The following is a 14,415-nucleotide window of genomic DNA, read 5'->3' as shown; positions in this document are numbered from 1 at the left end:
ATGTCAATAAGACAAAAATCTGATGATTGAATTAGAAATGATTGGTTTTCTAATTTAAAATATGGACACCACTCATAATCGGGATTAATTTAGGTGCTCAAAAAGGGTAAGTAGTTTCTTGCTCATTTAGTGACATCGATACTGTTACTTATTTTAGTGAGGAATCTGATGCAATATAGTATTTTGTGGTGTCATAAATGAGGAAAAGAGCACGGGTTTCATCTGAAAGTCTTGTTAACCGGGATCCCTATAATGCGTACGTGTAGGCTATACATTCTTAAAATTCCTTTTGATATCTCCAATTTCATTTCATGAAAAATGAAAATGAAATTTTAGAAAATGTTGGGTATAAACCAATGAAAGAACTATACAACGACACACACAAAAACATAAGACAGTCAGAGGTTAAAATACAGTCTTCTACAATAGATGGGTGTCTATACAATATATTAACTTATAAATGTGTTTCAATGTCTAATCAAAAGTTGTGAATTAATTAAACTAAAATTATTAAAGATCTTTCAGCAACAACAAATAGCGTAATAAAGAACATTTTAAAAGGTACGAGATAAGAAAACCAAGGAAAATTTGCTGACTTTTGACAAGCAGGAGTGTTACTGGGTATTCCCTGTAAGAAAACAAACACAAGTTGAAAGATAAGCATTTATTCACAAAGCTGCATTCAAACTTTCAATGAATTTAGATTTCAGCAGAAATATTCCTTAATTTTGTTGACTCTGTCACGAGTTGATTGACCGTGATGGAATATCTGTTTCACAGATGACAACGAAAATGTTCTCATCGTCGTTATCACAATTCCGTTCTCCTTTTCCCCAAATGTGACCGACTCATCATCGGGTTTGTACATATTTGAGTAACACGACTGGTGCCACATGTGGAGCAGGATCTACTTACCCTTCCGGAGCACCTGAGATCACCCCCAGTTTTTGGTTGGTTTCGTGTAGCCCAGTCTTCAGTTTCCTATGTTGTGTTTTGTATACTTTTTTTTGTGTGTTTATTCTCGACTTATGAGTTTGGATGTCCCTTTGGTATATTTAGTCTCTCATTTTAAAAACCTTTAATGTGTCTAATCAAACATATTCCCGCTCAAATTTTTTCAATTAACTTTAATTTGATTAAAATAAAGATCTTGTGTTAACTCTTTGCTTATACGGATCTGACAACACTCCTTTAAACTTTCTGTTTCAGTAAATATTACATCAGCCAAGGAAAATTATATCCTAATTTGTCAAGGTGTGTATCATTGCAACATGACCAGAGGATTCCGAAAGGTCTATAAAACAGAGCGTTTTTTTAGATCATTGTAAGTGGAGCGTGGACAAATAATCATCACGTTAAACAGATTGAAATAACTTTGCGCTCAATATTTATACAACCTGCTGTACAAACTAAAGCCTTTTGAAATCTTTTACAAACAAAAATAAAGAACATAAGAATTTAAATCACAATGAAAGCGTATGCAGGAACTAAAAACCAGGGTTTATCAAAACAATAATCAACTCCGAAAGTTTTAAACACTCGTTGATGGCTCGTTGGCCGAGTAAATAATCACATAACAAAATGTCCTATGTTATGTTGTTTTGGTGGATGGTAACCATTAACAGGATTTTTATATTCCGAATCACACAATGGTACTTTCTCAAACGAAATGCTTTGACTTGGAGATACCTGCAAACAATGATAGACGTTCATGGACGATTTTTCCAAAGCACTCTTAAAGAAATGATATAAACAAATTGGACTCAATATTTGAGAAAAAAAAACAACATTGCCATCATAGGAAATAAGCACTTTATTGTGGCATTATGGTACACAAAACGCATATTTATTACTTTTGTGTAAATAATCATGTAGTGTGTGTATTCGAAACTGCACTGAAAGTTAGTCAAACAATGATTCAACAAATAAGGCGTCATGCAAAAACCAAAACAGTGATCAATATTTTGACATTGAGCTTTAACCTTCCCACAAGGAACACAATTCCTCATAAATCCTTACAGCTTATACCTGTGTTTCTGTTAGCTTTTATACCAGTTTTAGACAGTTGTAAATTCTTCTATATACCTTTTGTTATTCTAAATTGATTGAAATACCTTTTGTTTTTCAAAAGAGATTGAAATGGAATGGGTTGAGATACAAAATAACTTGTTAAACCTTTCCACATTTTTACTTGTTTTTCTCAGGTAATGAACCTCTTTGGTGGTTTTCTTCAGCATGTCTTATTTCTTTGGTCATTCAAAGTGTTATTTTATGTTCTTTTTCTGTATGCCATTTTGTTTTTCTTCGTTGATATATTTGTTTGCTTTTATAGTGATTAAGATAATAACACAATGTTTACTGCTGTACCTCTATTTTTGACATTTTTACCTATTATGTCTGTTTTTTTTTCACAAATTGTTGTTAGTATAATGGAATTTTATGCGACTGTCATACAAGTGAGAGGTTTAGCTAGCTATAAAAACAGGTTTAATCCACCATTTTCAACATGAGGAATTGCCTGTACCAAGTCAGGAATATGACAGTTGTTCGGAATTCGGTATTTTTGTTAATTTACTTTTTATGGCATATATTTGATAATCAGTTATAAGCGTTCACATTAGTGTTTACGGATACACTTGTCTATAATTGTTTAAGACAGCGTTTTGTTCTCCAGCTAATTCTAATGTGTTTTAGGTTGTTGTCTAATTTACCCCAGGTATAGAGCGCAACAACGTATCGAAAGTGTTGGTGTTTGAAGCTAGCCAACTTCGTATTTGATATCACCGTCCAACTGTTAATTCGAGCGTAACTAATTTGTTGCTTTTTTACGTAATACCAAAATGTACTATTTATTCGAAGTACTTAAACATAATTCAGACATGCAAACGTAGGCGCGATTTGAAATTATTACGGTACGCGAAGCAAGACATTGCATGTATTCTCCAATAAATCAAATTACCTTTGTTTTTACTATTTGTAATTTCTTTGCTTCAAACAATAAAACCAAACCCTCCAAAAGTATTAGACCTAACAGTGTAGAGACAATTGCCACAAACGTCGTACTGCTGTAACAAGGGCTGTTTTGTGAATCTAAAGAAGAAGAAAAAACTCAGTAAAATAGCACTATTCATAATATCAATGAATAATGTCAAATGTTTAAATTCATATTAAAAAAAACTCTAAAAGCATAACAATTCATTTCCTTTCTAGTTATTGCTGGTAATATTCTTACTGATTCACATTATATGTATATAGAAGATGATAAGATAAGTTTGGTATAGTTCGAGTGCCGTAATTGTGTATCATTTTAAGTAATGGTTATTAATACATGCATAATGGCTTTAGATCAAGGGCATTTACCAGTCTGTTCTTGTGATCCGCTACAGTTTAATTCAAACATTATCTCCTCAAAGTGATTCGGAATATCAAAGAAAGTTAATCACACATAAATATAGATTCATACGTAGATATTGTGCAAAAAGTTACCCGATGCAATTCGGGACAGATTACCAAACAAAGTAGAATACATTCTAAGTATAAACTGAGACAGCGCTCTATATGCCAACGTACTACCGTTTTTAAGAAAAAAACTGGATATACCATAGGTACTCGACTCACTTTTAAAATTTTACGTTGCCATGAATCGTAACGTTAAATGCTTGACGATTTACATGTGTGTTGCTGTTTGATATGCATTTCAGTAGTGGCTTGTAATTTCCTCTGTCAATTTATCTTAAGGACATATTTTAATCTTTTTGAGGTCATATGCTATTATGTTCTTTTAAGTACTATTATTTTAGTTTACTAAATGCTGTCCGTAACGACAATTACTAACTACATTACTAACATATATTCAACATAGCTGTGTTGACATGAATTATCAGACTTATAAATTAACTGTTTACAAATCATTTAATTTGTCGAAAATATAAGGATATCTACCCAGGAATATATAACCTTAGCTGTATACGGCAAAAAACCTCTTGGAATTTTTGGACCTCAGTGCTCTTCAACTTCGTACTGCATTTGGCCTTTTTAACTCTTTTTTTTTTCTTCGAGCGTCACTGATGAGTAAGGCGTACTTAATTTTAAGCCTGGTATCTATGATGAGTTAATATATGATCTGAATAATATTCAATGAATTAGCTTAACGTATAAGTCAATAGTTTATTTCCTAAACATGTATTAGGCTTCATGGATTATCAATTTTTGTCATAACACAACTCGACTTGAATGATTGATTTGTTAGATAAGTAATGATTGACTAAATCGTGATGCCCAATAGCAATGATTTCATACATATCAAAAAACAAATTATAGTCTTCCACTAACTTGATCTGTATAACATTGATGTCAAATTAACTACTAGGTAACTTTAATGGAAGGAAAGTGAAGATTTACAAAGTAGAAATCAAATACTCTTCATTTAGCAGATATATCATCAGCATGACAAAACCAAACCTCACTTAACATGTATATAGAACATTCACTTTCGAGCCAATACGTAGCACGATATACTACACATGCTACATGTATCAATGGTTGGTAAGCTCAAACAAGATCATTGTTTCCACTATTATATAATACGCTATTTGTTTTATTCTATCTATTAACATGATTAATATTGCACAGTGGACATAGAGCGATTAAGCAATATGATTCCCATACAAAATTACCTTAAGGGATTCTCATTGAAATATTTTAAAGCGTTTTGAGTCAATGCGGATTTAAAACCAGAAAAAATCGATTACTTATGCACAAACTCTAGTACTAGATTAAATTATTGTTTTTGTTGTTGTTATTTTATTAACTTAAATTTAATTATAATTAATGCAGATGCTCTTCACAGATATACTCCATTTTTTCATTTTATGCACATTCAATACAGTTAAGACATTTCATACGTATTTAATTAGCAACATGACAAATTGTTTATCAGTCGATGTCTTTTTTATTTAAACAATTGTAATTTCGGCGAAAAAAATCTGGCGGCTATTTTTCTCATTCCCATCAAGATAGGGCATTATACATGATGGTGATTATGTCTCTTGAATGGGAAAATTATTTGCAAAACTTACTCAGTGAATCTTCTGAATATGGATTAAAGACTGTTAATTGGGACTGAGTAACTATTTGCTTAGAATTACTGTCATCCAAAGCTCGTTTCTTTCTGTTACTACACATGTTCTAAAACAAAAGATTGTTAATACCATACTTACTTCAAATAATTTTAGAAATACAAAATGGACTTAGAAATACAAAATGAACTTAGAAATACTTACTTGTTGTTTTCAAGTGTGTACGTCTCATACTTTTGTGCAATGTTCATAGGTAAGTCGGTTTAACATAAACAAATCTATCTAATATTTTACCCTTCAGGAACACCTAAGGTCCCCCAGTTTTTGGAGCGTTTGGTGTTGCTTAAGTCTTTAGGTTTTGTGTAGTGTTTGGTGATAAGGTACATAAAGTAGAATATAAAGCGGCAATTACCTTGAGTAGGTTAAATATGTATTAGTTCAAATCACGGACAGCAATTGTGAACTGCACATTCAGTGAAAGTAACTACCAAATATCCTTATTTTCAATGCACGGAAATTGTGATAAAAACACTTCTTAACATATATTGATGATAATATGAAGTGAATTTATCTTTGATCAGTACTGAATAATTTACGGCGGTAATGCAAGCATTACCATGTCGACGCATCGTCATTTTGGAGTTTATGCAAGTCCCTCGAGTTATGTTTTTTTTTCTTTGATTTGTATGTTCTAAATGGATTTATGAGATTTGAACATCGGTTAACTACTGTTGCCTCCAATTTAGATTGTTTTGTTTAATAAGATAACACTTACTTGAAAACAATCTAAAGTAAAACAGTATTCTATGTCCACACGGAAATGTAAAACAGGATAATCAACGAAACGGGCAATTTCAAACTCCGGAGAATACGCTATAAATGGTGATGTTCCATTTGATTCTGTTTCAAATGGCCCAGACACTTCTAATACGTTTTGTGAATGATTTACTGGACAGCTGTATATAGAAAAATAAAGTAAGACATAGTATATATTGTTATATGAAATTGTTGTTACACAAGCTATAAAAAGCATGACAAAATGTGAAACGAACCAATTGAAGAAAAAACAAATTCGTGATATAAGGTAAAACAGTAATTAGAAACACAAATGGCAGACAACCACTAAATTACATGCTTCTGGCTAAATATAGCCACAGAAAAAATGTGGCATCGTGAAACATGTTTGTGAGCGCTTAGTCATGTTTATAATGCTATCAAAATCATTTGATGATTTAACTATTAAATGTAATCTTTCCTTTGAAGTTTACCACATATACACCATTGAGGTTCGTGCTGTTGAAAATGCATATGAATACTTATCGGTCTTATATTAGTTTTCTTAGCACTTAAACCTTTCCTCTTTCAAATAGCAGATGCTATATTAGAAGAAGAAATAAACACAACAGCTTGTTAGAGAGCTGTATGCTATTAGTTGGTTTTTTTATATCATATTTGAACTTTGATGAATAGTTGTCTCTTTGGCAATCATACCACATCGCCTTTTTTTTTATAACATTAACATCTTACAGTTATCTGCGTTTGGTGCTTTATGGAACTTTTTCTTTTTGTTTTACATTTCATTTTGTTCGTCCAAACACCATTACTAGTATAAAGTTACTGACAATAATAGAGCTTTAATGTTTTTTTTTTAAAGACACTATTTCACTGGCGCGTACAAAAGTTAAATGTTTGTACATGATCAGGAAAAACAAATAACATTTCTATAACTTTTCTTACGTCATTGAGATCGAATCTTTATGGATACTAATATTTTTTTATTTAATGTCAAAAATAAATCATACCCATCTGAATCCATCATTGTTCTATTTATAGGTTGGAAATTGTTCGTCGGAGCAACTGTCAACCCTACCAAACGAGCACCTATGATATCCACGTTTTCTGTCAACAATATACAAACTAGCTTATGATATTACATTCAAGTACAATGTATATGAAACAATTGCTGCTGATTATTTTAGATAAACTGTTTTTTAATGTACCTTTATTATATATGTTTTTTGAAAGTCCAAAAAACAAGAAAAAAATTCAAAATAAACTACACATGATTTTGAATTTTAATAGAGGCAGCACATTACTATTTTTAGTGCACAAAGATGAGTTAAAGGTTTTAATTTAAAACCGATTACAAATAGTGTTACAAATTACACCAAATGATTATGTTAAAACGTTTTATCAAATATATTCAATTTTATTATAGCATTGTTTACTTACCCTTTGCACCGGTAAAAGTCAAGGTAAACTTGAGTTTGACCTTATCACCAATATTAGCACTAAATCCCGCTTTCCAGTCGGGAGACACCAAAACTTCCAGTGTTGATTTGAGAAAAATTCCAATTAAAGATATATGTTCTATATTTCTGAAATATTTGGTAAATATTAAGTATTAGATTAGAATATTTTCTCATGCACATTTTTCGAATACACATATTTTGTGTTTTAAAAAATTAACCCAAAGCATCGTTTAAAGAGAAAGTGTAACGTTATCTTTACTTGAAAACAAAAACAAACTTGCATCGATTCTTTAATGGGTCCGTAGATGGGATGTTGTATTTTGAATACAGGAATAGATTACCTTATCCGTATTTGGCACAACTTTTTGGAATTTTGGGTCCTCAATGCTCTTCAACTTTGAACTTGTTTGGCTTTATAACTATTTTGATCTGAGCTTCACTGATGAGTCTTACGTAGACGAAACGCACGTCTGGCGTATTAAATTATAATCCTGGTACCTTTGATAACTATTTACACCACTGGGTCGATGCTGCTGCTGGTGGACGTTTCGTCCCGAGGGTATCACCAGCCCAGTAGTCTGCACTTCGGTGTTGACATGAATATCAATTATATGGTCATTTTTATAAATTGCCTGTTACAAAACTTTGAATTTTTCGGAAAACTAAGGATTTTCTTATCACAGGAATAGATTACCTTAGCCGTATTTGGCACAACGTTTTGAAATTTTAGGTCCTCAATGCTCTTCAACTTTGTACTTGTTTGGCTTTATAACTATTTTGATATGAGCGTCACTGATGAGTCTTATGTAGACGAAACGTGCGTCTGGCGTATTAAATTATAATCCTGGTACCTTTGATAACTATTTACACCACTGGGTCGATGCCGCTGCTGGTGGACGTTTCGTCCCCGAGGGTATCACCAGCCCAGTAGTCTGCACTTCGGTGTTGACATGAATATCAATTATATGGTCATTTTTACAAATTTCCTGTTACAAAACTTTGAATTTTTCGGAAAACTAAGGATTTTCTTATCCCAAGAATAGATTACCTTAGCCGTATTTGGCACAACTTTTTGGAATTTTGGGCCCTCAATGCTCTTCAACTTTGAACTTGTTTGGCTTTATAACTATTTTGATCTGAGCGTCACTGATGAGTCTTATGTAGACGAAACGTGCGTCTGGCGTATTAAATTATAATCCTGGTACCTTTGATAACTATTTAAATGGTTGCTTTATCCAACATTCCCTCTTTTTCCGATGGCATTATTTATTAAACACCCATCATTCCGGTCGATCCAATTTGCACAACTTATCTTCTAAATCATCTTCGCTAGCCAATGGTTACGATCCAGTCCCCTCCTCTCCACCCTTGGCAGATTAAGCCAACATTTGTGATTACAATGCAGCGCCATCTACCAGTAGATAAAAGTCACACCCATTCCGATTACATCATTCTTGACAAATAGTAGTTCAAGAACTCTCTTCAGTGTGGAGGTGTAAAAAAAGTTGTGTCTAGTGTTTACCAATTTCGTGAAGCAGAAACCGAAAAAATACGTTGACATTCCAACATTTTCGCAAAGAAAAATACACAAGAACTCCAATTAGTTCATTTAAATTGTCACTAAATATCGTCCTATGATTTTGGGGTAAAGACATGCTGCACAATAAGCACGTGGCAATTTTTTATTTACATTTTCTACATTTACACGTGATCATCTTAAAGGCGCTTTTTGATTGGATGCAGCCACCTACAACTGCGACCAATGGGAATTATTACCTCGTAGATCCGATATTCTATCTTAATTCGTCAAGGGTGGAGAGGAGGGGACTGGATTGTAACCCGTGGCTAGCTAAGATTCTTCTAGATTTATTATTTATTATTTTGTCCTTATTTTCCTAAGGTTATGCTTGACACAATATCAAATTGATTAGTTCTCTCGGCTCTTTATTGACTTTGTCTCTTTGTCAAACGATAATATGCAAAATCTTTTGTTTTGTCAGCTCGGGAAAATACAGATTTTATTTTTAATATGGGAATCATTACAGTGGCGAACTTGTGCGTTTGCAAGAATGACGTCATGACTTTCCTTTCAAACTTGAATGAGTTTGTTTTCGAATTTGATCTCGCAATTTACAACTTTATTAGTAAAACACGAAAGTTGGTGTGCTTCATTGTGAAATAAATCGTATTTCCTCTGTTAAAATCTAATTTAACTGAGTAATTACAGATATTTTGAGGATATGATCGACTGTATTGTTGCTGATCATAAGAACAATCAGTCAAAACGAACTATATATTATGTACAAATTAACTACCAAAAATATTCTACCGGGAACAGTTTTAATTTGTAAAATGTAAGCCTAAAGTAAAATAATACCCGACTTTGACAGTTCCAACTGTACTGCTTTCTATACTGGATTCACATCTGATAGTAAACAAACTGTCACTGTCGGATATCAAACCTTCACTTGCAAAAGCTTTCAGTTTAACAGTATACATATTGCCAGACTACAAAAAAAAACACAAAAAAAAAAACAACAGAAAACAAAACGAAATGTATCTGGTAACTCGTACATTGTTTGTAAAACTAATCATAGAACTGAAACCAGCACTGGTGTATATATTGAGTCCAAATTTTATGTAAATGATACTTATGGTCACGAAGTAAACGAAGCTATAACAGAAACATGGATGTGCTATTTACATAAAGGTCAATTACTCTACAGTTCATTGATATTTTACTGGTTCTCCAGAAACAAGCCGTTTTCGTGTGGACAAATAAATGTATATACTCGGACTTCTCTTAAACTGAGTTTTACTGTGCGTACTGTTGTACGTTTGTTTTTTCTACATTGGCTAGAGGTAAAGGGGGAGGGTTGAGATCTCAAAAAACATGTTTAACCCCGCCGCATTTTTGCGCCTGTCCCAAGTCAGGAGCCTCTGGCCTTTGTTAGTCTTGTATCATTTTTAATTTTAGTTTCTTGTGTATAATTTGGAGTTTAGTATGACGTCCATTATCACTGAACTAGTATACATATTTGTTTAGGGGACAGCTGAAGGACGCCTCCGGGTGCGGGAGTTTCTCTCTGCATTGAAGACCCATTGGTGGCCTTCGGCTGTTGTCTGCTCTATGGTCGGGTTGTTGTCTCTTTGACACATTCCCCGTTTCCATTCTCAATTTTATATATACAATGATAATTCATGATCTTATTTTGCGCCTTATTCCATTAATATCACTTACAAACAAGACCCCGCATGGCGATGACGGACTGATTTGCTCATGTGATGTTGTATTGACTGTTATGCGCATGTGGTAAACATTACTGGAAGGATCATATTTTGGACTGCAATCTGGAAGTGGTGTGTTATCTGTTGCATTCTGTGCATACACGTAATTAACGGGTTCTCCTGCTCGATCCAATTGGAAATCAATATGAATGAGGTCGTCATATTGGATATCAGCTAAACAGTAATATCCGGCTGGAAGACAATTTTCAGGAATCTCAAGGTTGAATTTGTTTGACTCATTTAGCAATGTGCTTAAACGATGATACACAACTTCCGTATATGTGAAAATAATTATAATCAATTAACTAAAAATCAAAACATGCAGAACAAAACGTTTGCAAAGAAAAAACAATCGAGGAATTGGTTTGTGAATTGATATGATAAATAAATAAATATATAAAGTAACAAATGTCTGCTCTGGCAAAGCAAACCTTAATAGCTGTTATTGCCATATTTAATTGTGTCTGTAATCTAAATTAGGACATTAATTTTTTTAAATGTTATTAAAATAAATTATAGAAACACTGAAAATGAAAATTACATAAAACATGCTCTTTCTAACAATGACAGATGGATTCCTTTCGTTTTTGGATTCTATCAAGTAAGAATAAAATATATAAATGTTTTATACTAAAAGACTATTTTTAACATGTACTCTGTTTCAAGAGCAACAATATGTCTAGATTTATAATTTTAAATTGAAGTATGATGGTGATTTTAAAAATTCGTATTGATATATGAACTAGTAAAGCAAGTGCATTAATAAACCTTTTACATTACCATTTTGTTCACTTGTGGCAATCTTTATCTAGAAATAAAAGGAAGTTTCTAAGATATAACTGTGAAAAAAGAATACTTTGATAAAGTGAAGTGAACAGAAACTGTATTATATTAAATATAAGATACCTGTAAGTTCTCTAATATTTAAAAACTTTAAGAGGTAAATATCTTGTTATTTTAACCAATGTTATTGGTGGTACATATTGATTTTTATGTTTTGCCCTATAGTCTCTCTTTAGCAGAATACTATTATGTAAATAAAACAAAATTAGCATTTCCAAAATTTAAAAAAATGAAATGATTGCTTTTATTATTTTATTCATACCTGTACTTGAAGACTGATAATTATATACAGCCACTGTATTAACTGAAAGAATAAACAAGTTTTATTAAATCATATCGTAAAAAAGTCCTGTTTGAGTGATGGTAACCAAGGAATTAGTAGTAAAACAACTCTTACAACAATGATGTATCTACAGATAAGGAGATGTTCTATGATTGCCATTGAGACAACAATTCAACAGAGTTCAAATGACGTGGATATACGTAATTATCTATAGGTCACTATACCGCCATAAACAATTTAAAAAAGGTCATATACCGTTTAATCAGCTTTAATTGGCACCGACATGAAAAAAGTGAAACAATTCCAACAAGAAAACCAACGACCTAATCTATATGTCTATCTGTCTGTCGTTCTGTCTATTTAGTGTGTATTTTCCGGTCTATATTTTCGAAGCGATTTTGTCTTGCGTGTTTACCTTTTAGTAAAACAAATGTGCTCCATAGTTATGCAGTCGATACAGTGATAACTGTTCTGTTTAGCTAGCAATGTTTGGTTTTGATACTCACAACTTAAACCAGAATTGGCAGGAATTTTCATATTTCAAGGTACGTCACCAAATTATATTTTTTGGTGTTGATCTGAGATTCGTAAGGGTCAAACATGTATTATGATTACCTTCAATTGCATATATCTTAGGGATTTCTTTGCATATTTATTCAAAATATTGTAAAAATGATCCATAGATAGCTTTAAACCAATTTTGAGTTGTTGTTGCCAAATCAAATTCAAGATGGCCACCACCACAGAACACAAACACAATTTAATATAGAACTATGTGAAATACATATACAAAGCTTCTCAGAAGCTGCTCACATATTCAAACACTGTATTACTAGGGTGATTCTATATATGAGTATTTGCGATTTTGTATTCATCCCGAGATAAAATATGACTATTAGAGTGGAGCATCATAAAACCATACAGCTTAATCAAAACTAGTTCACACATTAAAATCCAAATTGTGCACCTAGAGTGTTCCTCTACTAATTTTGAGTTCTGGTGCCTCTCTGAAAATAAACATTGTCACTAGAGCGGAATAGTAATGTACTAAAGCTGTAATTGGCAAGTTTTATTCCCAGCGTTTTCATTGGATAGAAAGCACTTAATGTTCTAAATATCAATTATGAGCGGCTCTGTTATAAAATGACACGGCAGCTGACTAATGCCGAAAAACAGAAAGATAATTTTTACATAATTTTATGCCTGTAATTGGCAGTATAGAAATTTCTTAAGCAAGTCGTTGTCTCTTTCAGACATGTAATGTAGGAAGATCACTGCCCACACGGCAAATTATTCGAACCCTGCACAATGCCAATTTTGAGCTTTTGCTTCTTTTCTGAAAAGGCAAGATGATCGTCAACGTGGAACACACTTTAATATAGAACCCTATGTGAAAGATAAAGAAATCGCCGAAAAAACATCTGATAGGGGCACAACCAATACATAAACTCGGTGACGATAACACTGTCAAACATACTAACACAAATTTAACAATTACTATCCACACGGATCTGTGTCCACACTTGTTTTAATACTCAAAATGATTTTGATGTATTTGCATGTGCAGTATATAAGAACATTTTAGACTCAGTGTGATAAAAGGCTTGTCATATCATACAAACACTTGTCGATTGTTGAACCTGTAAAATATTTTAACCTCTAGATGATTGTTTTGTTGTGTTGTTGGATTATTATCACCCTCATCTCCTTTTATTCATATTATTCATGAAAGATGTTCTTATGCGACTTTATAACAAATTTCATTTACTATATAAAATTGATGTGAGGTTTACCCATTTACCTCACAATGTGTCTATTTTCTCATTAAGTTAATTAGAATTGGATATACTATTTCAGATGACCCGATAACTTTAACCATTAATGTTTCTTATGATCAATCAACGAGTTTCTACATTAAAATTAATTGTAAAAAATCTGATGAAATATTATCATTATAAAAGTTGTTTTATGTTTCATGTCTTTTTATAGTTCTATCTCATTTCACACGATCAAATACTTCACTGTACTAAAAGATTTTAATCTATTAGAACATATGTGCAACAAAATTATGATGCCGGTAATCCTAAACTATAAATTGCAATAATTTGTCAAAAATGAAATTAAAAGGAAATATGAACAAATTTGAACAATATAAATAACTAGCAGTGCTGTGTTACATATTTTTCTGTACTTTGCTACATCCATTAGTCTTTAAGATGTTTTTCGAAAAAAACGATTAGACCAATGGAAGTGTATACAAAAGTAAACAATTGCATATGTAGTCGAAATTTAATCACATTTTACGTTAAACAATTAATTTGTATTTTACTTACATTCATGGTTTATTATCAACTTGAAGTCCAGTTTTGATGTTATGTGCTCATATCGCTTTTCATTTGTAGTTTTGTAAGCCAGTGAAAATTGTCGTTATACAGGAGGGCGGAGACTTGAAATTGCATGAGTGAACAACTGTCAATATATATGTAAGCGATACGAAACCCATTAGTCATTTATTGCATTCTTGTTTTTGAGGTCTTATATAATTATACTGCATATTATATCTATTTTCGTTTATCATTTTGTACACAAATGAGGCCGTTAGTTTTCTCGTTTGAATTGTTTCACATTTGTCATTTCGGGGCCCTTTATAGCTGACTATGCGGTATGGGTT

The 14,415-nt window shown here is 32.3% G+C and overlaps 1 protein-coding gene across 1 annotated transcript; it reads right to left on the bottom strand.

Moving 5' to 3' along the window:
* Positions 1-651: 651 nt before the first annotated feature.
* Positions 652-14,129, bottom strand: LOC127732583 (uncharacterized). Its single transcript, XM_052241660.1, has 11 exons — positions 14,078-14,129; positions 11,724-11,765; positions 11,399-11,426; positions 10,572-10,810; positions 9,708-9,838; positions 7,311-7,456; positions 6,881-6,977; positions 5,854-6,034; positions 5,079-5,187; positions 2,960-3,090; positions 652-1,689 (listed from the first exon to the last, which is right to left on the bottom strand). The coding sequence occupies exons 1-11, from the start codon at positions 14,081-14,083 to the stop codon at positions 1,570-1,572; spliced, it is 1,230 nt and encodes a 409-aa protein (XP_052097620.1). The 5' UTR covers positions 14,084-14,129; the 3' UTR covers positions 652-1,569.
* Positions 14,130-14,415: the final 286 nt, after the last annotated feature.

The sequence above is a fragment of the Mytilus californianus genome, unplaced genomic scaffold (genome assembly GCF_021869535.1).
Source record: "Mytilus californianus isolate M0D057914Y unplaced genomic scaffold, xbMytCali1.0.p SCAF_1, whole genome shotgun sequence".
NCBI classification, from domain to species: domain Eukaryota; kingdom Metazoa; phylum Mollusca; class Bivalvia; order Mytilida; family Mytilidae; genus Mytilus; species Mytilus californianus.
Note: the sequence above shows the minus strand (reverse complement) of the source record. Positions and strands in the feature narration are given on the sequence as shown.